Source organism: Sminthopsis crassicaudata, chromosome 2, assembly GCF_048593235.1.
Source record: "Sminthopsis crassicaudata isolate SCR6 chromosome 2, ASM4859323v1, whole genome shotgun sequence".
Classification (NCBI taxonomy): domain Eukaryota; kingdom Metazoa; phylum Chordata; class Mammalia; order Dasyuromorphia; family Dasyuridae; genus Sminthopsis; species Sminthopsis crassicaudata.
Window position 1 is genome coordinate 91,860,892 of NC_133618.1, and position 25,809 is coordinate 91,886,700.

At 37.6% G+C, this 25,809-nt stretch overlaps 1 protein-coding gene across 4 annotated transcripts in view; it reads right to left on the bottom strand.

Annotated features, from left to right (window-relative positions):
- The window catches only part of LHCGR (luteinizing hormone/choriogonadotropin receptor), a 77,363-nt gene extending 53,991 nt beyond the window's left edge, over positions 1 to 23,372 (bottom strand). Inside the window, exon 1 of one of the 4 annotated variants that reach the window (XM_074286799.1) lies at positions 22,953 to 23,372. In XM_074286799.1, the coding sequence (XP_074142900.1) occupies positions 22,953 to 23,116 (164 nt within the window). In that variant the 5' untranslated portion in view covers positions 23,117 to 23,372. The remainder of the gene's footprint in view (positions 1 to 22,952) is intronic. The other 3 variants (XM_074286797.1, XM_074286798.1, XM_074286796.1) reach the window with 3 other exon arrangements.
- Between the last annotated feature and the right edge of the window lie 2,437 nt (positions 23,373 to 25,809).

Consider the following 25,809-nt stretch of genomic DNA (forward strand, 5'->3'; position numbering starts at 1 on the left):
CCCTCAATGTTCAATTCTCTGCCACCACAAAAATGCTATTAAATTTTTTGTCCATATAGATCCTTTTCCTTTTAAGAAAAAATCTATGTGGAATACAAAGGGCTGGATCAAAGGATATACACAGTTTTTATAGCCCTTTGGATATAGTTCCAAATTTCTTTCCAGAATAGTTGGATCAGTTCACAACTCCACTGACAATACTTTTATACCACATGTGTGCCTTATCACCTTTGTACTTTAACTTTGAGCATATATTTTGGAAAATGTGCTCCCAGTTTTTGGGGATAGCTATTTATGACATTTTCTTAGAATATCATCTCAGCAAACATTCTTTTTGAAAAATCTTTTCCAAGATAGTGCCTTAATAATTAATGAGAAATACAGTAAAAAGGAGTTTGTGGGTGACAAGATAGTACTAGAAACCCAGTTCCTCAATGTAACTAACTCCCAGAAAGAGCCCTGAGGAAAAAAGTAGATTTCTATCTTGAGGACCCAGCTTGCCAATGCAAATGAGAATTGGGAAATTAGAATTTTCCCAAAGGTGGAGCATATTTACATTTTCCTGTTTTTTTTGTCTCTCTGTCTCTGTTTCTCTCTTTTTCCTTCCATTTACTTTCTGCCCTCTCCCCCAATATACAGGCACAAAGATTCTATGAGATAGAATCTATTCACTGATTTTTTAAAAAAAAATACTGTTTCATACCAGATTCATAGCTATACATCTTCAGAGCGGATAAGGCTTCTATGCCTCTCTCCAAGAAAACTTAAGCTATGAAAAATACTTACAGATCAACTCAATAAATTAAAGAGTGTTCATCTGTATTTCGAAGGTAATCTTTTGTAAAACAAAGATTTATTACAGACTTTCTTTAAATAGCAAGCTCTTCACTTGAAAATATGGTCCAGCTTCCAAAATCTGTCTCACACTAACCTTTTTTTTTTTTTTTTTAGGAAGGTAGCCATTAAATAATGCAAGTTATAACTGAGTTTGGAGCTAGAAGGGATCTTAGTATTCTCCTCAATGAATCTAATACCTTCTTTTTTACAGGTGAGGAAACAGAGGCCCTTAGAGGTGAATGCATATCATACATGTCATATTAAAGCCTGAAATTTAAACCCCAGTCTCCAGTTCTTTTGGCAATATATCTTCCTTTCTAGTGCATGCTCTCTTCTGCTCAAAGACATACCACACAAATAGACTGTCAGGAAAATAGGTTTCCTAGAATTTATAGTTGGAAGGAACTTTAGAGATAGGATCATAGACTCAGAACCTAGAAAGGACCTTGTAAGTCTTCTAAGTCCACTCTCTTTATGAAAGAAACTGGGACTGAGAGAAGGAAAAAAGGAAATAAGCGTTTATTAAGTTCCTATTCTATTCCACACATTATGCTAAGTATTTTACACCATAATATTTCATTTGATGTTCACAATAATACTTGTAGGTAGGCAGGTGCTGTTTTAGAGTTAAGAAAACTGAGGCAGGTAAAGATTAAGTGAGAGTTCTAGGTTTACACAAATACTAATGTCTGAGGTCAAATTTGAGCTCAGATCTTATCTCTTGTACTACCTCATGGCGAAAGGTATTCTACTTCAGATCACTAGGTAGTAGGAGGTAGTAGGTAACTACCTACACATGGCTTCTGCCTCTAAATTCAAGTGCTCATCTCCCTGTAACACACTTCTTCCTCAGACTCTTGTGCAGGAAGTGCTTTGCCAATCATAAAATAGTGCATAAAAGACACTTATTTCAGTGAGATTTTAAATTTATAACTTAATTGGTGGTGGTGGTAGGTAGAGCTGGCCAATACTAGTAAGTTTCTTGGGGGTCCTAAAAATCAAGAGACTGACTATTCATAAATAGTTAATATGTGTCAGGTAGAACTTGTCTCTTAGAGCAGCTCTGTTTGCTCATTATCATGATATTATAATAGTAGTAGAATTATGGTGAGAGGGACCCATCAACAACAAAGTCTGCCCTTTCTATCTGTAGACAGCTTTAGTTCCTGAGAGTATTTTTTATCTACATCAAGCCTAAATATAGCCACACATTCATTTCTTTAGCAATGCTACTGGGGATAAGGAGGACAAGTATGATTCCTGCTACATGTCATAATTGTTCAATGCTTGGAAAGAATTAGACCTTTTTCCTCCAGAGTAAACTTCCTTAGTTGTCTTCACTGAAGTTCGCCAACAATTCTCTCTCTAGAAGTCCAGAAAGCTCTTTGAACTTGGATAGGCTATCCCCACTCTGGAACTTCCCCTCTATGGACTCTTCCTTGCTGGAGAAATCTACGTCTACCTTTCAGGTAAACTCCCTGCATATGACATCAGAAATGAGAAGACAATCAGAAGTGTCTAATTTAATTCATTCCCTTGATTTTTATAGACAAGGAAAAGGAAGATCAAAGAGGGAAGTTTTATTAGCCCCTAAATATATCCATATTTCCTGACTCCCATATACAAAGTTCTTTGTAGTCTACCATACTGATGAAACAATCCTTGGTCAACAAATCTGGAAGGAGAGGAAAAGAGAAGGGACAGACAGATAGAAATGATGGAGAAGGATGGAACTAGATCCTCAGTGGGAGCTGTCAGCACTTATTGGTTACTTGGACATCCTTCCTTTTTTCTGTTCTACTTCTTTACCCCCTAGTGCTAAATTCTCTGATGAGGATGATGACCGACTTCAGATTATACAAAAATGGAAGAAGAAATGGGTCCTCTTTTCATGAAAGGCTTTTGTGCAAAGCTGATTTTTAACAAGGATGATGCTTCTTGGGCAGAATTCCTCTCTCCATCATTGGAAGTCCAAGGCACCAGGGATGGGGCAAAAAAGACAGTTTTTTGAGAGGCATTCTGATTGGTGTCCCATTGAATACAAGATTGTTACTAATTGGGATGGCATGGGGAAAATCTGAAATAATACCCTCTACAATGAGCCACTGCTAGCCCCTGAGGAAGACCTTCTCCTAAACTCCCAGGCCACCAGAAAGATGACACAGATCAGGTCTGAGACTGTCAACAGCTCATCCATGTATGTCTCTGCTCATCCCACTGGTACTGTAATGGAAACTGTGCCCATGCAGGAGGGAGAGCGAGGGCCTAGACTTGGCAGTTGTGAGTGAGCAAGTAGCAACAGGATGGATCTGGCCCATCCACTGTCCATTGCAAATGCTTCTAAATGGACTTAGAGCAGATGTGTAGACTTGCTGAATATTTACAAAATAAAATTTTGTCTGGACAAATATACCCTTCATGTGCATTTCATTGGGATACATACTCACTACTGGGAATTCTTAGTATCTGGCAAAACTAAATCAGCTTTAGTACTCCTATCTCCTTAATACTCTCAGTCCCTCTGATTGCACTCTGTGACTGGAAGGCAAAACCATGAGTCCCAGAGGCTACCATTGAAGCCCAGTCTTCTCCCATTTCCCACCCGCTATGCTGCTTTTGGACTTCTTGGATTCTCCATCATGTCTCTTGCTGGTTGCATTCCTTAGTGTTGAATCCTTCCCCCTTTTCCCCCATTTCCATTTTTAGCTTCCTTTTTTATGTCGTCTTCCCCCCTTTGATTGTAAGCTCCTTGAGGGCAGAAACTTGGCATTAATGCTTAGCACAAGGTCTGAGATGCAATAGGTACTTAATAAATCTTTATTATCTGATTTACTCATGTTAGCTAATAATGGAGTTAGTCTTCTTTGAAGGAAAATTATCCATGGGGCAGTCTGCATTGGAAAGTGAACAAATGATAGCACTTTAAAAATTGTTGGACTGTGACTGATTTGACCTCATTTTCAAGTTAAATATTCCCTTGGTGCACATTTTAGCATATTATACATATACATATATATATATATATATATTTTTTGATCTAAACCCTGATATAGGTCACTTCGTATATCAGACAAGGCTAAGAGTTTACTTATAATATGACAATACAGTATCAGGCTGGTTGACCCTCATCGTTTAGTTTATTAAAGCATCAGATCTGTACAGGGTATCTAAAGGTGAGATTTTTAGCATTTAAAAGAGCTGACTTTCAGAATTTCTCTCCTAAGGCTGTTGAATGTTACTACATGCTACCATTCTAGTAGGAATCCTAATGAATCCAAGCCTTAGAAACCAGGTTTTTGTTTTTTTTCTGAACCCACTTTTCTCCCATTGTCATGGGATTCAGTGACTCAATGTTGAGTTGCAAAGAAGTTTGCTTTTGCATATCTGCAAACTTGTGCATCTAACTAATTTATTATTGTTTAGCATTGTCTTAATGTTCTCCCATGACAGCAGAATACCAAAATTGTAATCTTCCTAAGAGTTGGGAATTGTCATGTCCAACTCACCACTGTGTAAGGAAAAATAAAAGGGCTGTAAGTAAATGGGGGAAAAAAAAGAATAAAAATGTAGATCTTGTGCTACTGGAAGCTACCAGAAGATCATCTAGTAATAGGAGGCACAGTTGATGGGTCTGTAGTCAAGATGACCTAAATTCAAATTTGGGCTTAGATGCTTACTACCTGGGTGGTGATGGTTAAATCATTGTTATTTACCTCAGTTTTCTCATCTGTAAAATGGGAACAATAAAACCACCTACCTCTCAAGGTAAGTTTTGAGGATGAGATGATAGAATAATTGTAAAGCATTTAGCACAGTGCCTTAAACGTAGTATGCTATATAAATGTTAGCTATTATTATTATTATTATTATTATTACAGATGAGGAAACAGAGACCTACAGATTCAAATCTCAAGGGGACTTGCTGAAGGTTAATCAATCAATCAATATGCAATTTTAAGAACCACCAGTGTCTGTGCAAGGTGTTAGGCACATGAAAACAAAAATAAAACAGCTGCTGACATCAAGAACTTAACATTTAATTGAAGTACACAATATGTTTATGTAGAAGTATTCATAAAATTAATGTGATGTAATTTGGGGGAAGAAAGGTACTAGGAGTTGGAGGAATTGGTAAAAAGTGGAAAGTGTCTCTAGTTAAACAAAATGAAGGATTCTTTAGTTCTGAAAAATACAAGAGATTCTAAGGAGCAGTGGTGAGGAGGGAGGGCATTGAAAACATAAAAGAATAGTCAGTGTGAAAAGCCTGGAGGTGGGATTTGGAGGGTCATATGTGAATAAGAGCAAGAGGGCTGTTGGGCGGGTCCTTAGACTGAAGGAGGGGGTGTGATGCCTAAGGCTGGAAAGGTAAGTTGGGACTAAGTTCTGAAGGGCTTTAAATACTAAACAAAAGACTTTCAATTGGATCCTAGACATAACGAAGAACAGCTGGAGTTACTGAATAGAAGAGGGACATGGTCAGATTTATACTTTGGGAAAATCGTTTGACAGTGTGTGGACAATGGATTTGAGATGAGAAATATTTAAGCCAGGGAGACCAATTAAGGGGCTACTGTGATAGTTCAGACAAGAAAAGGAAAAGAGGCCAATATAAAGTGGTAGCCATGTGAACAAAGGAAGGGGACTTCAAGAAACCTTGAAGATGTGGAAATAAGATTATTTGGCAACTACATGGATCTGTGGATTGTGGGAAAGGGAAGGATCCAGGGTAATGCTGAGGTTGGAAGGATGCTGATACCCTTGATAGAAATAGGAAAATTCAGAAGAAGGGTGAGTTTTGGGGGGAAAAGTGAGTTCTGTTTTGTATATTCTGAATTTGTGTTGTCTCTGGGAAAGCCAGTTTGAAATATTCATTTGGTAATTGTGACAGGAAACTTTTGTTGTTCAGTTATTTTTAGACTCCCTGTGACCCCATTTGAAGTTTTCTTGGCAAAGATACTTGAGTGGTTTGAGAATTCCTTCACTAGCCTCATTTTACAGATGAGGAAACTGAGGCAAATAGGGTTAAATGACTTTTCCAGGGTCACACAGTCGGTATTTGAGGCTAGATTTGAATTCAGAGTCTTCCTGACTCCAGGACCATCACTGTATCCACCATACCATCTACCTGGCAGGAAGAGAGGATAGAGCATGATATATAAATCTGAGAGGTCATTTGGATACAGATAATTCTGTACCCAGGAGGGCAGAGAAGAGTAGCAATAGAGAAAATGTACAGTGGCTTCTCCCATTTTTAGGGGTTGTGGTATGAATGCTAATCCAGGAAAGGAGACAGGAGGAAACAGGCAAGAAAAGAACCAAAATCCAGACAGGACAGTGTCCAGGAGGATAAGGGAGTCAACAGCAGTGGATACTGCAGGGAAGTCAAGAAGGGTGGGGAACTGAGAAAATGCTATTGGATTTAGCAGTTATGAAATCATTATTAGTCAGTGGTAAAGAGAGATGGTTAAGTTCCAAGGGCAACCTTCCAAACTCCAGTTGTGGGCTTGGATTTTATTCCAGAAGCAGAGAATCACCAAGAAGGGAACTCAGAATCCACCCAGTATGACTTAAACCTGGATGAAATCTCAACAAGTGTTCACCTATTCCCTACCCCACATGTAAGACCTGTCCAATATATAGTGGCAGTGAAGGATTTTTATTCACCATACTGTAATTGTTTTAAAAAGCCGTCTATATTATCGATTTAAGGAAGCTAAAAAGATTCATCCATCTTTCACAGGCAATTAGTTTATTGCTATCGTTACAAACCCTGAATTTTAAAAAGCACTACTAAAATGAGAGAAAAAAAGAGGAGAAAGAAGGGATCAGATATGCGCAAAACATTTTTGTTAAATGAACATGGTTATATGGCAGGGAGGGAACCTTCTCTTATTTTAATTCACAAGAATAAGATTTTCATATTTATTATATAAGACTTTGCTCTATATTTAATACTATTCAAAAATTTCTGTGCTCTGTTTTTCAAAACTGCTTATATCTTAGAACTTAGCCAGAAAGTGACTTCCCATTTTTTGAATGATGTGAGATCTCCATGCTTTCAGATAGATGAGACCCATTAAGCAGATGGCAACTGCTAATCAAAGTGAATGCTTTTATTTGCTGGTCTTTAGCAACCTATAATTTAGGAGTTGCGACATTAGTGCTAATCAATTAATCAGTGTTTATGAAGCATTCACCATGTACCAGACACTATTAAGCACTGGAGATATAGAGGGAAAAAAAGAAAAACAAGTGTTAGTCCTCAAAGAGATGATCTTATAATACGTATGTACAAGGTATGTATAGAGTAGATAAGAGGTAACCTGAGATGAGAAGCCTCTAATTAGCTAAGTGGATTAAGATAGACCTTTTGTCAAAGTTGGAATTTGGGCTGAATCTTGAAGGAAGCTGGGGACTCTAAGAAGTACAGGTGAGAAAGGAGAGCATTCTAAACTTGGGGGCCATATAGGGTAAAGGGTAAAGGCGAATGTGATTAAGTGATTAAGTCATCTTCCCAATCAATGAATGCTAATAGTTCCCTATCATCTATACTCTAAGTATAAGTAAAATAACTTTTAATTTTAGTTAAAAATGTAAAAAACTCTTAACTCATGGACTATACAAAAACAGTGGGCCATATTTGTCTCTCAAGTTGTAGTTTGCCTTGTTCAGTCATGTCTGACATTTTGTGAGCTCCTTTGGGATTTTCTTGGCAAAGAAAATCCTTTGCCAACTCGTTCAATCCTCTCACTCCGAGTTAAGTGACTTGATCAGGATCACACAGCTAGCGTCTGAGGCAGGATTTGAACTTCCCTCTTCCTGACTCCAGTGCTAGTACTTTATCCACTGTACCACCTGGCTGCTCAGGTACCAATTTGCTTAGGGGACCAATTTATGCGATTGAATATAAAGTCCCCTTCTAAAAGTACTTTGTAAATATTATCTCCTTTGATGTTCACAACAGCCCTGGGAGGGAGGTGCTATTGTTTTCTCCAGCTTACAAATGTAGAAACTGAGGCAGATAGAGAGAAAGTGACTTGCTTGGGATCACACAGGTTTTTCTTACTATAACTCTTCATCCTTTGTTTCACACATCTGGCCTAAGAAACAAATACACAAAATATAGAAAATAAAGAATGTGAATGGCAGCTACTAATACAAGAGACAAATTTGGTCTCTTAGGAATCTTTAAACTTTGTTAAGAAGACACAACTAATATGTCTTCTTAAGGTAATGATTTATGCAAAAAAAAGCTCAGAAAGAGAAGTGATGTTATTATCAGATTACTAGTACCATGTACTACAGGGACAGAAAGAAGAAACAATTTTGTAGTTTAAGAAACAGAGCATAGGGTTGTGACAGAGGCATAAGACAGAAGAATGATGGGAGAATTGAATTATTTAAATATTTGTTAGAAAACTTTGTCCAAAGCAGAGAGGCTAATAATTTTCTGGTTTTTCTTTATGATAACTTCTTTCTTTGAGAGGTGAAAGAAGCAATGACCCTCTTCACCAAAAAGAGAAATCGAAGTTGCAAATCTTTAATTTTACTCTTCCTTCTCTCTAAAATTTATTTTTTTCAATGTACAAAAATCTATTTGTTCCCCCTCACATTTCCCTATTCTGAAAAAAGAAAACAGAGTCCTTATAACAAATATGCATAGTCAAACAAAACTAATTTTCACATTATCCATGCCCAAGAAATATGTCTTATTCTGTATCCTAGATCTGTCACCTCTCTTGCAAGATGGGTGATATGGTTCATTAGCTATCACCTGGAATCATGATTGGTCATTGTTTTGATTTGAGTTCTTAAGTCTTTCAGAGGTGTGTTTGTGTGTGTGTGTGTGTGTGTGTGTGTGTGTGTGTGTGTGTATTTGTAGTATTGCTATTGTATAAACATTTCTCCTGGTTCCAGTTATTTCTGTATCAGTTCCTACAAGTATTCCCAGATTTCTCTGAAACCATCTTCTTAGAAATGACGGGATTCTTGGGCAGAAATAGCTACTCTCTTTTAGAAACTGTTATTGAGGAGCAGAGGCTTGGTCTGATAGGTACTGGAGATTTTAGGGAGAATGTATTTCAAAGGTTTCATAGCAAGGATGTTTAGGATTCCCACTGAATAAAATTCTATAGGGAATTTCAGTTCAGGAAGATAAGCTTGGAAGAATAAGATCTGCAAAGAAAACTGAGCCAAATTTATAAAATTGAGTTTTTCCTCAATTGATAGTCAAATGATATGAACAGGCAGCTTTTAGAAAGAAGAAATCAGTTATCAATAGTCACATGGAAAAATGTTCAAAATCACTATTCATTAGAAAAATGCAAATTAAAACAACTCTGAGGTATTATATGTCACAAACATCAGATTGGTGAATATGAAGGAAAAGAAAAAATGACAAATACTGAAGGGGATATGGAAAAAAAAGGTACACTAACTAGTACACTGTTGGTGGAGTTGTGAACTGGTTCAGACATTCTGGAGAACAATAAAATTACATACTCTGTTGTCCACCAATACCACTACTAGATCTGTATCCAAAAGAGAGCAAATAAAAGGGAAAATGGCAAAAATATTTATAGGAGGGTTTTTTTTTTTGTAGTGGCAAAAAATTGGAAATTGAGGGAATTGGGACATAGCTGGATCAGTTGTGGTCTATCATTGTGATGGAATACTATTGTGTATAAGAAATGATGAGCAGGGAAGATTTATATGAATTGATGCAAAGTGAAGCGAACAGGACCAGGAGAACACTGGACAGAATAACAGCAATGTTGTAAGGATGATCAATTGTAAAGACTTAGCTACTCTGATCAAGGCAATGATCCAAGTCAATTCCAAAGGACCCATGATGAAAAATGTTGTCCACCTCCAGAGAAAGATCTGATGAACTCTGAGTACAGATTGGAAACATGATTTTTCATTTTTAAATGGAAAAAATTATTTTTTGAAACATGACTAATATGAAAATATTCTTTGTATGAATTCACATATGTAATTGTTATATTGCTTGCCTTTTCAGTAAGAAGGGGAGGGATAGGAGAGCATGAGAATTTGGAACTGAAAATTTTTAAAAAGAATGTTAAAAATACATGAATTAAAATAAACTTAAAGAATAATATCTTCAAGATACAGAAAAAAACAATTCCATTGAAGAGCAAAAACAGGATTGTCTAGAGAACCTGAGGCATACGTACAGAGAATTTAGATTTTTAAAGACATGTAGAAGATATATTGAAGATCAGGAAATGGGATGAATACATAACAGTCACATGGTTCTCTAAGAATAGTGTCAGGATCACTTAAGCTCAGAATGAACTGACACTGGGAAAAAAAGCTAAAGAAAACAAAAAATATTTTTTTTCCCTTTCCATATTAGATAGAGAAAAGAAGATAATCAAAATGTCAATAAGACTGCTTTTTATTCAGGGTTAATGGGACAATGATTGCTTTTGATCATGAGAAGCCTGAACATTCAATTCTAATTTTGGTTCTGGATTTTTTTTTTTCAACATATCCACTTTGCACTTGAGAGGACAGAACAAAAATGGCTAATAGAGATGAAACCCACGATAATAAGACAGTAAGTGAGAATTTAACTTCTATTGTTAAGTTCAAATCTTCAAGATGAAGGAATTTGCTGCTTGTTGAATAGAACACTTTATCTCCAGACTCTCCACCTTTTTTTCTGCTGGCTTTTCATTGGCTCCTCTCCCCCATGTCTCCCCCCTCCATCCCTGAAATGTTCTCCTCATATCTGCCTCCTCAATGCTCATCTCAAAGTCCACATTCTGCAAGAGGACTTTTCTGATCCCCCTCAAGGCTTCTACTGGGATGACCTCCAAATTTTCCTGTATATATCTCCTGTGTACATAATCTCCTTGTCATTCTATTTTGAACTTTTTGAAGGAAAGAAGTCTTTTTGTTTTTCTTTGCTTCCCTAGCTGTTAGCACCATGCTTGGCATGTAATAAGTGCTTAATGAAAACTTGTTGATGGCTTGAGTGGGACTAATGGGAAATGAATAAAAATCTGCAAACTCTGTTTCTTTGCTTAATTTGGTTCCTGGTAAAATTTGAGAACCTATTACTTAAAGGGATAGTTAGGGAAAATCTAAAAGAGGATGTGATGAGCACAAGGGTGTCAAGATGACTTCATCAAGAATAAGTCAGTCTGGACCATCCAATTTATCAACCAATGGCATATTATTATTATTGATTATTCTTCAGTTGTTTCATGTATGTATGTACATCTTGACCCTCCATAAATTCCCAGAACATGGAGACTACAGGTTTTCACAATTCAGTTTGTATTATTCCTCCTCTAAAGAGCTTCTTCAACTAACTCTAGCTCATAGATCCTTAACATTTAATATTGTAAATGTCCATGGTCTTGACTGATTCTTTATGCCAAGATCTTTGACTTTAATTTTAGAGAACTTAATCTTTCTGAGCCTGTTTCTTCTTATGTGAAATAAGGACAATACAATATGTGCTATGTTGTATTGTGAAGGAATTGTGAAGAAAAGTACTTTGTGAATCTCATAATGCTTTATAAATACTGAGAGTGAGAAGTTATAATAATGAAAAGTTAGGGAATTGGGTGTCAAATTCATTCTTAAAGCACATTCATTGGGTGATTAATCAAGTACTACCTGGGGACATTTCTTTCATTTTTGTGTTGACCTATTATTTATCACTTGTGTAATTATGTAATATTTCACATATTTATATTCCATCTAAATTGTTAAAATTCATAAGGCATGGATCAATCAATCAATTAATCAATCAGCATTTATTAAATACTTACAAATATTTACTTTATGTCCCCCTACTATACTCAGAAAATATTTGTTGATTGATAGCTCTATAAGTTATAATAGTAGAAATGATCATTTATATTACACTTTAGGTTTGCAAAGGCTTTACAAATATTATCTTTTAAAAAATCTTAACAACTCTGGGAAGTAGGAGTTAATATCACTCCCATTTTATAGATGAGAAAACTGAAGCAGCCAGCAGTTAAATGGCTTGAGCAGTGACATGGCTAGTGTCTGAAGTCAAATTTGAATTCAGATATTGATTTGAGTCCAGCACTCTCTCCCCTGGGCCACTCTGTTCCCATCTACCTGTCTGTAATAGACTCTTCTTTCTGTTACTGGTTGTTTCCAACCCTTCTATCATGCTTTCCCGAACTCTTTCTTAGAATAAGGGTAAATGTGCCCTGAATTATCTGGGACAGGGATTTCTGTTCTTATATATTTGCAATGAATATCCCTTTGTAAGAGATAATTGAAATTAGTTGGTTAAAATAATACTGGTTGTACTAGTCACTGGTATTTAGCATTGATAAGTATACTGTAGAACAGGGGCTTGAGCCAATGACATCAGAGATGAGACAACCCCAATTTCTTAGAACCTTGAAGGACAGAGAGCAGTGCTCAGTGACATGTCACATCAATGTGTGAGTTGATATTAGTATTCTCAGATTTTTAGAAAGACTATATTAAAACCCACCAAACCAAAAAAAAAAACCTGCCCTTCTCATTAAACCTATATTCTACCTCTAGGAAATTACTTTGTATGTAATCAGAATTTCTTATATGAATATTTCTTATATTCAATAAAATATTATTTCCTTGCGGCAAGGACTGTGATTTGCCTTTGTATCTTTAGCACTTAATATAGTTCTCAGCATCTAGTAGGTACTTAATAAATACTTATTAAATTGAATTGAACTAATGACTAATTTTATTTCTTTTGTGCTTTCCCTTCCCTTCTCAGCACCCAATCAGTGGGACTGCCATATAAAGTATTCTAATAAAATCTTGTTAAATGGCAGTGAATTGAATTAGGAATGGGGCAGTTTCCCCAGAAACTGTCCAACCTTCCTATAGCCACAGATTTCCTTCCTCTCTCATCATTCCTCCTCCTCCTCTCAGTAAAGGCCCATCTTAGCAGGGCCACTTCCGGAAGACCAACCCCAATGCTAGGGGATGAATTTCCCCACTGGGCATGTTCCCTATTTCCATACATAAGGCATAGCACTACTAGAAGCTGTTGTGGCCACATAATTAACCATTCTCAGTGACAAGCTCATCCTCTTAGTCATTAGTAAAGCTGTCAAGAGCTGGAAGAAGACCTTTTTTCTCCTTCTCCTTCCTGAGCCTTTCCTGAGTAGCTAAGTAACAATCTTTCACTAATCCCTGTGAAACAAGAAGACATATAAAGTCAAGAAAAGAAAACTTAGTTTTTCCTGAAAGTAGTTGGGAAGTCACCCTATGCAATGGGAGAGAAACACTCTTTTGAGTTTCAGCTCTGCCTATGTGTAATCTAATCTTGATCAACAAAATGGACCTCTTCTGAGACCAATTCTCACAAATATAAAACAGGAGTAATCACACCCAATTCACCTCAGGGGAGCCAATCACGCAGCAGGACTTTATACAAGCTTCCTATTTAAAAAGAACCAAGCCAATCAGAATCCTTTCATTGGCCTTAGTATTTGGTTGATTGGGTTGACTGTCAACCATGACAGTTTATTTATTATTTTTTAAAGAGTACCTAAGAAAGCATAGATAATTCCCCCACTATAATGTGAACAAAGACATTTTATCAAGATCTCTTGCATAATAGCCCTTTCAAGTCATTTATGCAGCGTCTAAATTAAAAAAAAAAAAAAAAAGCCAGAGAGGAAAACGGTAAATACATCCAAGTATATTCAAAAAGAACCATTTAAAGTCTAATTTTTAAAGAAACAAAACAACTATTCTAACCCTTCTCTCCTGCAAACCAGAGCTCTTCCAGCAATAATATGACATGACAAGAATAACTCTGGTAAATAGAACTATATGTTGAATTCTCCCTGGGGAACATCTGCATCAACTGTAATGATTTCTCAAAAGTATTTTTTAGGAGCAGAGAATATCATTATGTTGTCACATCAGTGACACTGCAGATATGCTTCAGGACGCTCTTTCATTACTTGCCTCTGTTTCCAGACACTTAAAACTTTTGGAGAGTTGTATATTATGGAAGTTAGCTCCAACTTAGTGCATCACAAGTTATTAATGAGTTTGAAGATGAATTTGGAGAGAAATTTCCATCATGCATTTGGTACTTAAAGATGATTACCTTTTTAAAAAAAATTAAATTGTGAGCAAAATATCTTGGTCTATGTTTTCTGGGTCAATGTTACCTAATATATCACTGGCAGGCGAAAAATAATTGATAATGGTTCAGAAACTGGTTTGCATCTGAACTTTTCAGAGAATATCATTTAGACTCCTACTTTGTATTTTAATTCATCCAGAAATATTTGCTGAGCTCTTGTAGCATAGCTCATGTAATGAGGTGGACAGTGATGAAGCTATAAGGACACTAAGACATGATTTTCACCCTCAGGGAGCTTACAGCTTTGTTTATTTTTATAAACAAACAGATCTTTTTGAAATTGAATTTTCACAACTGTAAAACAGGGTTAATCTCATATGATTCACCTTTGGGAAGCCAATCAGGCTGCAAGGTGTCATGTAAGTTTCCTGTTTAAAAAGAACCTTTGTCAGATAATTGTGTTATCAGGATGCCATTGTGTGACTTTATCCTTGCAAACCCAGTTCTTCTGATTCTGTCCAGCTGGCAAACTGTTTTTCTCTGAACATCTATAGCACTTTGTCAGTAAAGCATTTTGTAAACTTCTAAGCACTACACAAACGTCAACAGTTATTATTATTTGTCCCATTCGTATGGCACTTGGCACAAATTACTTTGAGAGGCAGCATGGCATAATTGGACATGGAATGAAGAAACCTAGGTGGTTCTAGGATGGTGCTGGGTAAGGCTATGAAACTTTCCTTCTCTATTGAATATACATAATAACAGCTCGACGGAACTTATAGGCCTGTTGTGAGAAAAGGACTTAGTAAAATTTTAACTGCTATAAAAATGATGTTATTTTAAAATAATTTATTAAATATGACTCATGTATAGTCAAGACTCACTCAAAATAACGCTATATCCCACTACAGATAAGCCTTGTAGGTTCAAAAGTCAACCACTTTCCAGCTGTCAAGGTGGCCGTGCTGGTTAGTTGTTGGATCCTTATGGAAGAAATCCTAATTTTGAGATATGTATGAAACACAATTGAACAAAAATACTTGTGTGGTTATCCTGGTAGATTAGATTTTGAAGGTTATCAGTTGTCTTTTTTTTTTTTTTTTTTTTTTTTTTAAAGGAAGGACTGGAATCTAAAGAGATAAAGCGAGGATAAGAACAGAAACTTAAAACAATCTCTCTGGCTTTTATGCTTTGGGATTTAGGAAAATAATCAAGAAAGAAAAGAGTGGCCACAGAATTATTAGAATGTTAGGTCCAAGAAGGACCTTAGAGATGCTATATAATACAGTAGTTTCCTTATTTTATAGAAGAACCCTCATTTTATGTGGGGATCTGAGGCGCAGAATAGTTTAATAATTGTCTTCAAGGTCACATAGTTACTAAAGGGTCAGAGATGACCCAGCAGCCTTGGTCTTCTGACTCTTTGTACAGAATTATTGCCATACCCCTACATTTACAAAGTGCCTAAAGCTGAAAAGCAATTGTGTAGCTTTATGGTTACAGCATTTTCTGTGAAATTTTTAGGAAGTCTACTGGGGCTTTAAAGTGTCCTATTAATGGACCACAGTATAGAATCCTAGAGAAGGAAGAACCCATCAAGTATAGCCTATACTTGGACATCCCCTGTATAGCATCCTGTGTGTGTGTGTGTGTGTGTGTGTGTGTGTGTGTGTGTGTGTGTGAGAGGGAGAGAGAGAGAGAGAGAGAGAGAGAGAGAGAGAGACAGACAGAGACAGAGAGACAGAGACAGAGAGAGAGAGAGAGAGAGAGAGAGAGACTCAGAGACAGAGACAGAGAGACAGAGAGAGACAGAGATAGACACACAGAGACAGAGATAGACAGAGAGAGAAAGAGAGAGAGAGAGAGAGAAGAGAGACAAGAGAGAAAGAGAGAGACAGAGAGAGAAAGAGAATGAGAGAGAGAAGCAAAGAGAGAAAGAGACAGATAGAGAGAGAGAGACACAGAGAGAGAAGCAGAGAGAAAGAGAAAGAGAGAGAGAGAGAGAGAGAGAGAGAGAGAGAGAGAGAGAGAGAGAGAGAGAGAGAGAGAGAGAGAGAGAGAGAGAGAGAGAGAGAGAGAGAGAGAGAGAGAGAGAGAGAGGGAGAGAGGGAGAGAGAGAGAGAGAGAGAGAGAGGGAGAGAGAGAGAGAGAGAGAGAGAGAGAGAGAGAGAGAGAGAGAGAGAGAGAGAGAGAGAGAGAGAGAGAGAGATGGGGGGGGGAGAAAAGATTCCCACTACCTCCTGAGACAGACTTCTTTTGGACAGCTGTCATTTTTAAGAAATGTTTTTTTTTTTTTTAAATTTTATTTTTCCCCTTCCATCAAAGCTTAAATCTACTTCTGTGAAATTACTACTTCTTGCTCTTGGTCTTCCTTCTGGGATCAGTAGAGATTATGATTTTATTATTCTTGTTACCCTGCTTTGGACACTAGTTTAATCCCTATCTTTCAAAAAATGTGGTGACCTGCACTGAACATAACACTTCACTTCACATGTTGGTCTAATCAGAATAGAGTATATATAATAGATCTATTATGTCATTTTGTCAGGGCACTATTCCTCTTTCTCTTTTTTTGGGGGGGGGGCAGTGTTTGGAAGGGTTAGACAGGAAGAAGAATTGGTAATTTTATTCATCTGGATCAGTGATTGTATTCAGACCGGGAATTCTCATAGAAGAAACTCATTTCACTGTTAGAGATAGTGCAACTCCTCTGTAGATAGGAACTCTTCCTTGGAACAGTTGGGGGCTACTAAGATTAAATGAATTGCCCTATGGCCACAAGGTCTTCCTGACTCCCAGAGCAGCTTTTTATCTATTTGTTATGCTTTTTCTCATGCTTTTCTTAATGTGGTCTAAATTTGCTACTCACACTGTGACTCCTATTCAGCTTGCAAGCCACTACAACCTTCTGATCTGTTTCACAACAAGTTTTCTTCAAATTCTTCTCCCATCTTGTACTTGTGAAGCTGTTTTTGAACCTGTATAAGACTATATTTATCTCTATTAAGTTTTATCTTATTGGACTCGGCCCCATTCTGTGCTTTTCCTCTCCCTAAAGGATATCAAGTACCTTATGAAATAGGCCCATGAGAAGTCTCACAAAGAGGTCTAACTATCTATTTGTGTGGATGGCTTGACCTCTTGTGTTTTGATTTTCTTGGATTTCTTTTCTCCAAAATGCTGGCCTTGACTCTTTCAAGTCCGGGATCCAGGAAAAGAAAGGCTATTTGTCCTAGACAGAAAGTGACAGACACACTTTAATTTCTTTCCTCCTCCTCTCTTTCTCACCCCAGGACCCTTTGATAGAAAGCTCCACTGTCAGTTTTCCTAGAGTGTATGTAACTCAGAAAAGTAAAGAAGAGTGGTAGGAAATAGATGGGAAAATTGATTAGTGCAAAGTCTTGCCAGCTTTGAATGCCATGCTAAGAGGTTTGAACTTTACTTAAAAAGTAATGGGGAGCCACTGAAAGTTTTTGATCACGGGGGTAAAATGATCAGAACTGTATTATGGAAAGATTGATGTGGCAGTAGAAAACAGGATCTGATTGGAGGAGTGACACAGAAAATAGGAAGAATGCTTTGTGATATGTTAATATATTGAGGTCCTACACTAGAGCGATGGTATTGTGAGAGTGATGAAAGGCAAGAACAGATTCAAAAGACTGAAAAGGATTGATGTGATGAAAGAAAAAAAGAAAAGAGCACATTACATGTTAATTTTTTTCATCCTCTTTGTATCTCTGTGTGTGAACTCTCAGTATAGAAATTTATTTCACAGATACAAATGCCAATTCCTTAACTTATCTTCTTAGGAAGTAATCTTGAGAACTGAAAATGTATATGACTTGGCCATGGTCATCCAGCTAATATATGCTAGATTAAACACAGGACTTGAACTCAGGCATTCTGGCACATCCTAGGCACTTAATAAACACTCACTGATGGACTGATTTGATCTATTTCTCTTTGTTTTTTTATATCATTGTTCCTTTTGGTGCATTTTTAGAGCTTTGTTGTTCAGTCATGTTCATTTCTTTGTGACTCCACAGGTTGGGTTTTTTTTTTTATAAAGATACGGCAGTGGTTTGTCATTTCTTTCTCTAGCTCATTTTACAAATGGGGAAACTGATGCCAACAGGCTTAAATCACTTGCCCAGCCAGGGTTGCACAGCTAGCAAAGTATTTAAGGTGAATTTGAACACAGGAAGATGACTCCTGACTCCAGATCTAGTGCTCTAATCACTGTGTTATCTAATTGCCCACTTTTAGAGCTTCACCAAGGTGTTTTAGGGGATTTGGGCTTTCCAACATGCTGCCCTCTTCACACAAGTTTTGGTACTTGTACTTCTATCTTTTATCAAAAATCTCTATTAGGTAGAGACATTCTTTTGCATATTCCCCTGTGTTATTAAAGTACTTAAGACTTTTTGATCCTTTTGGGGGGCTAGAATAACCCTATAATCTACTTGCCTCCCTTCTATCTTTCCCCCCAATAATTATTACAAATCTACTCTATGCAGGAAAGGTGCTTAAATGATAGGGACCCTTTGCAGCAATGGTCTGTCTGAACGTGACATTCTTTTTCTCCCTTCCATCCTCTCAGCTTATCAGAAAGCCTTTTAGGCAAACTTTCTATACAAAAACCTTCCCTGCTTCCTCCAGCTCAAGGTAAGCTCTCCTTTCTCCAAATTCATTGGTTACTTAGGGTTAGCACCATCCATTTTGGTTTTGTAATACTTTTTTTGGGTCCAGATTTGTGCTTTCAGTGGTGCAGGGGACTCCCGGAGAGGATGTTCCCTCCACTGATTCATAACAATAGCTGGCACTGACATAGTTATCTTCTGTACGATAGACACTGCACTAAGCACTTGACAGATATATCTCATTTGAGCTTCACAACAACTTTGGGAAGAAGGTGTTATTACTATACCTATTCTTAATTGAAGAAATTAAGTCAAACAGAGGGTGCCTAGTGGAAGGTCACACAGGTAGCAAATACCTCAGGTTGAATTTGAACTCAGAATTTCCTTACTCCACTCCTAAGTGATCTGTGCCAATAAACTGCCAGATTAGCAACTGTTCTGCAATTTTTAGTCCCAGCAAGTCTCTTGTAAGCACTATTGAAGTGATTTGCTCAATGTCACATAACCAATATATATCAGAAGCCAAAAATGGCAACAAGAGCTTCCTGACTCAGGCTGGCTCTAATACAACACATTTTCTCTATAACTGTTCTTTGTTTCATGAGTCTCCCAAACCAAAATGTAAGTTTCCTCTTTTATTTATAGTGTCCAAATAAGCTCCACTTGGTTGTATCCGTAGTATCCAGCACAGGACTAGGTACAGAGAAGGAGTTCAATTAATGAATTGAATTAAAGAGAAAAGAATTCAGTAACAATCTCAGGAGGCTGACATCATTCCATTACTACAGAACAGCGCAAACAGCAAGCCTTTCACCCTTCTAAAAATTCATCATATTGTCTTCCAATAAAGTCAAAAGTTTAATCTTTCAATAGGCACAACATGCAAAGAATAAAGAGCCATAATTATTATTAGCATTTTCTTACTAACAGATTTTAGAAGCTGTTTCCATATCAAGTAGATCAACCTTTTTGTTGTCATAGAGACAAAGATCTTTATATAACTATGGGCAAGGTGAGAGTTTTTTTTTCCTTTTCCCTCTGGTTGCCTAGAACTAATGAGAAAAGAAGGAAAAAATTTAAAATCAAACCTCTTATGAGCTACGAGTTCACTGTTTTTCCCTTAATTAAGATGAACTAGAATGTGGGAGGCCATTTCTTGATATCACACTGGAAGAATCTCTAAACTCTATTTTTATATTTCAAATACCTAGAACTTAAATAAAATATGAAGATGGAAGCAAAGACTTGAAAACAACCATTTAAAGCATTTGTAAGCAATAAGTGATCAATCAGTGATGATGGGTAATTCTCTGAATACATTTTCAACACCCCCTTGTTATTCACTTTTGGGGGTCCTTTGATTTTATTAAGGCCTGAAGTGATTGGCACTTAAAAATTTATGGAGACTTTTTCTCTGTCTTTCATCGACTACATCTACCTTCTAAGGGAACTCTCTCCTCCTTCTCAACATCCTTTAACCCAATAATTGTCCTGTCCAAATAATGTAATCCATACAATGCAAAAAACTGTGGTTTGGTCATCTCTTGGATATGTTTGCTGCTTGTTATATGAACTTGGATGACAATAAAAGTAGTTCATATATTCATGTTGTAGACTTTGCAGTACATTTTGTCACTGTGAGAAATTCAGCAGCCCCAGCGATGCTACAGAGAAAATTGAGTCCACAGGAGATTAAAAAGCAGAGCTACTAAACTGGTAACCACTGGGAAGGCATGACCTGTTGGGAACATGGAAAAAGTGGGATGGAATAGAGGCAGCACAGTCTGAATGGGAACAATCATCAGCCAGAAGTCCTTCCCAAGGGCAAAGCCGGGTACAGGCCAAAAGGGGAAAGGGCTGGCTGCTTTCACTCTACTCCCCACCCCAAATTTCTTCAGATTCTGTGTGTACTTCTATCCCTGACCCGAAAGGGGCAGTTCTGCTTCTGATGTCCACTGGATTTAACTTCCTCACTGGCAGCCCGAGGACCTCTCAGAATCCTATATGGATGAAACCTGCTTATAGTAGATCAGTCAATGGATATATTGATAGTTTCATCCAGATTTCTATGCCTATATCACTTTAAAGTTTACAAAGGTCTTTATTCATAAGACCAACTATCTTTAGCTTTATTTTACAGGTAGGTGTATTTTACAGTGGATTTAAAGAATTTGAAGGAGCTGTTCATTCCCATAATTAGTGAGCAGGAATTCAAAGGAAATTAATAAAACTTAGCTCAAATGCCACCTCCTACATGAAGTATTTCCTTGCCACCCTTTGTCCCCTAACAATTACTTTGTATATATTTATATGTGTACAAATGTCAGATAGTAGAGTGGGTAGAAAACTGGCCTGACAGCCAGGAAGACTTTGTTCCAAGTCTCACCTCTGATAGGGAGTGGCTGTGTGACTCTGGGCAAGTCACTTAACTCCTAAGTGCTCTAGGCAATGGTCTCCAAGATGACCCATCAGGGAAGGTCAGTAAAGGAAGTTTTAATTTTTTTTTTTCCTGTTCAGGATTTCCCTATATTGATGAAATCACAGGTCTAGGCCCTGTTCCTATATATATCTAGGTCCTATCTCTATATATGTGATTTTTGTGTCTCTCTTCCTCCACCTCCCATTGAATGTAACTTCTTCTAGGCTAATTTCTAGATTAATGATTCTTTCTTTCCTTTTTTTTTTTTTTCTTTTCTTTTTTTTTTCTTTTTTCTTATCTTTATGTCACCAGTTCCTAATAGTTCCTGGTACACACACACACACACACACACACACACACACACACACACACACACACACAGTAGTCACTTTATAAATGCTTGTATCAATCAAATTGATTGAGAGGTGGGAAATTGTCCAGAGCATAAATAGGAGGCTGAAGGGCCTTGAGTTAATTCCACAGGAGAATCAGTTGAAAGAACGAGAGGTTTTTAGCCTGGAGAAGTCTTAGAGGGAAGAAATGTTAGCAGTCCTCAAGGATTTGAAGCGTTGTCACCTAGAAAAAGGATTAGACTTGTTCTGTTTGGCCCTAGAGGGCACAATTACTTGCAAAGATTCAAAATTGCAAACAGACAGATAAAGGTTTAAGATTATGGGGGGGGGGGGAAAGTCTTTGAGAAAACTCACACAGTGGGATGAGCTGTCTTTGGAAGCAAAGGTGGATGACCATTTATTAGCTATGCTGAAGAAGGCATTTCTTTTTTCAGTTTTGTCTTGACCAAGGTGACTTCTGAAGCCCCTTCAAGCTTTAGTTTATATTTATGACATATGAATTTATGACATAAAGAGATGAGAAGAGTTTCCCAAAGGACATTCACTGGGTAGTGTTTTTCTCCCTAACTCTCTCTGAGGAGGAGGTAATTTATTTAAAAATTAAACTTAAAACACAAACACACACACACACACACCCTCTTCCCCCACTTTTTTTGAGGAAAAATCTAGAAGAGATCTGATATTGCATTTAATACAATTGTGTCTCACTCTAAAAATACTTTTATACATATGCTCCAAATTTACTCAGTAGGGACAAAGCCTTTCTGTGCTGGTAGTTTAGACTAAGCTACAATCCATCTCTGGAAAAGATAACTTCTAGTGACTTAAATCCACTCTAAAAGGGTGAATGGATGCTATAAAAATAACATTCAGAGAATAGGCTTGAAAAGGGAGATGGAGAAGCAATCACAAAGACATTGAGGAAAGGGGCCCTATGGGAAAGGGTGCATTAAGGGGAACTGGAATTGAAGCGGGAGAGAGTTTAGGACAAACAAATTTTGCCAACATCTAGCCTTGGAGAAAGTGGATGGAAAATGTGGCTAGCCTTCTTTGCTTTTTCGGATCAATGATACCTCCCCTGTCTACCCAACTCCCTCCTCCCTGTCTCATATTCCCTTTCCAACAAAGGAGGAGCATTGGATTTGGTGTCCTGTGCAGCAAAGCTGATGCTTGCAATAACCTCTCATCGCTAACTGATATACTGGCACACAGAGCTGGAAGAGGAAAGCTAGACTGTCTCCTTGTAAAGGAGAGTAAGCAAAGTGGGTGGGATGAATTGTCCGTAATTTGGGAAAGGAACTATCCTTTTTGGTCTCCCTCAAAGAGGAGAAAGTTGTGTTACAGAAAAATTAGAGCTAGAAGGGCATCTGATCTTTCACAGGAGGAAATTGAGGCCCAAGGAAGCCAAGGGACTTTCTTGCCCATTTTCAACCAGGGAACAAGGGGCAGAGCGGGGTCCTCTGAAGTCAAATCTGCTTGTTCTTTATTTCTGGGAGCTGGTGGGCCGGGAGGCAGCCCCGCCGTCCGCCCGGTCCCCTCCCTTTCTCTTTCCTTCCCCTCCCCAAGGCTACTCTCTGGTTACTCACAGCCTGGTGAATCCCGGGCCAGCGTCTGGGCAGCGCAGGGCGCCGTTGGGGCTGCAGCTGCAAAAGTCGGGACAGCGCGTTCTCGTGGGCAGAGGCCGCAGCAGCAGCAGCAGCAGCACGGGTGGCAGCCCTGGCAGCCCTGCCAGGGTCAGTGGCCGCCCCATTGTCTGCCTCAGAGCCTCTCACCCATGGCGTGGGCTGCGTGAACAGCGGCTCCAAGCCGGGACCTCCCTCCCCTCCTTCCCCGGGTCCTGCTTGGGGAGGCGACTCCTTTCTTCCTCCTGTGCCGGCTTCCCTGGTCCCGGGGTGTCTGTTCCCAGAGGCCTCTCTCCAGCCTCCAATCCGAGGGATTACCGTTTGGACTGGGACCTTGCCCGACGGCCCAGCTTCATCTCTCTCAGCCCCGCCCCACACCGCCCCACCTCTCCTTGGAGCAGGTTCCTGGGCAGCCCAGAGTGGTCCCAATTATGGGTCATAGGATGAGAAGTGGAGTAAATCTGGAAACCTGCCTCGACAATGGCTACTTTTTGTTTGTTTGTTCTTGGGAACTAGCACAAAGTTCCATTCCTCTCCAATGAATTTCAGCTTCCTCATCTGTAGAACAGGGATAGCAGATTATTGTGAAGGTTAAAGAGGGTTATGGATTTGAAAGAAGTTTAAAAATGCAACTGGGACCTTGAAGAGGAGCAAGATTTCCTAGTGACTAAAAGATAGCACTCTCACTTATCTGGAATATAACTGCTCTTCCTTTCTAAGTGGAGAAATCCACAACCCCTGGGAATCCTAGAAGAATGGGAAAATGAGGCAGACTGGGAGCCCCCTGGACTGGAGAAGTGCTTTAGTTTTACGGAATGCACACTGTATGTGCAAAGCACAATTTATTAGGAGCAAAGGAGAGTTGCTATGAGAAACTTGAGGAGAGAGAAAATAATGTCTTCTTTTTCATTGAAATCTAAAAATTGTTTTCAATCCTAGATTCTCATGACAAATGGTAATCAGGATAGGTATCCCCATTTTACAAATATAGAAATTGAAGCTCAGAATTTGAAGCTCAAACTTATTGATCTCTTACTCCAATGCAAAGAGATTTTTGCTTTAATTCATTTGTATGATGCCTGTTGGGCTATGAAGTTTTTTTTTTTTAACATACATGTATATAAATACTGATACATTTATCTGTCCGTATTTTTATCAATGTATGTTCCCTTCCCTTGCCATTCTGTGCCTAGTGATTTGAAATTGTCTTTTTCTTTTTCTTCATTGATTGTTGATCATGTTAGTTAATTGGTAGATTAGAGGATTGTTATAGATGTTTATCAATATTTTAGCAAAGGATTTGATAAAAATACAATAAGATGGATTTGGATTGCCATAATGGCCAGACTCAAGATAGTAAAAGATGATTTAATGTCAGCTTTAACAAAGTCTACAGTAAGTGCATCAGGGATCTCTGCTTGGTTTTGTGCTTTTTATACTGTTATAAATCTCTTAGGCAAAGTTCTACGATTCTCTTAATGCTGCATAAAATTGTCTTAGCTTTTTTGCCTGTGATATCACCTCAAACTCATTTTAAGCTTTAATCTGCTAGTCCCAAAATCCTTTTCAGAGGAATTGATATCTAGCCAATGACCCTCTTCTTTTCATTTTGTCTTTGTGAAATTGACTTTTTTTTTAAACCAAGGGTGAGACCTGACATTAATCTGTTCTACTCTGTCAAGATCTTTTTGAATTCTTACTATCATCCAAAGAATTGGTTTTGTGTCATCTGCAAATTTGAAGCAAGATTTATACCTTAATCTGGGTCATTGATAAAAATTATAATGGTACAAAGTCAAACACAGGTTCCTAGAAAACTAGTAGAGACCCCTTTTCTTAGTTGACATGGAACCTTTAAATGACTACTTTTTTTTTTTTTTAGTTTAAATTTTATTTTATTTTTTTTATAATTTTTTTCACAGCATATATGAATGAGTAATTTTTTTATAACATTATCCCTTATATTCATATTTCCAAATTATCCCCTCCTCCCTCCACTCCCTCCCCCTGATGACAGGCAATCCCATACATTTTACATGTTACAGTATAACCTAGATACAATATATGTGTGTAAATACCATTTTCTTGTTGCACATTAAGTATTAGATTCCGAAGGTATAAGTAACCTGGGTAGATAGACAGTAGTTCTAACAGTTTACATTCACTTCCCAGTGTTCCTTCTCTGGGTGTAGTTGTTTCTGTCCATCATTGATCAAATGGAAGTGAGTTGGATCTTCTTTATGTTGAAGATATCCACTTCCATCAGAATACATCCTCATACAGTATTGTTGTTGAAGTGTACAGCGATCTTCTGGTTCTATTCTAAATGACTACTTTTTGAATTAGAATACTTAAAAATTCTAAATATCCTTTATGGAATATTAACCAACCCACATTTCTTCAACTTACTCTTTTTTTTCTCTTTTTTTTCTGTTTTTTTAAAAAATTTTTATTTATAATTTTTTTGACAGTATATATGGATGAGTAATTTTTTATAACATTATCCCTTGTATTCATTTTTCCAAATTATCGCCTCCCTCCCTCTACTCCCCCCCCCTTGATGACATCTTCAACTTATTCTTAAGACTCAACTCAAACACTTTCTTCAGTAGGCATTTCTTGGTTCCCTTGGCTTCTAGTAATAATTTTTTGAGATTATTTTTCTCCTTCTCTCTGTGTATCTTGAAAATACCTCTTTATTTACATTTTGTCTTTCTCTTTAAGTAAGTTTTTTGGAGACAGAGACCATATTATTATTATTATTATTTATTGCTAAGTACAAGGTAAGTACTAAAAATGTTAGTTGATTAACTGGTTAAAT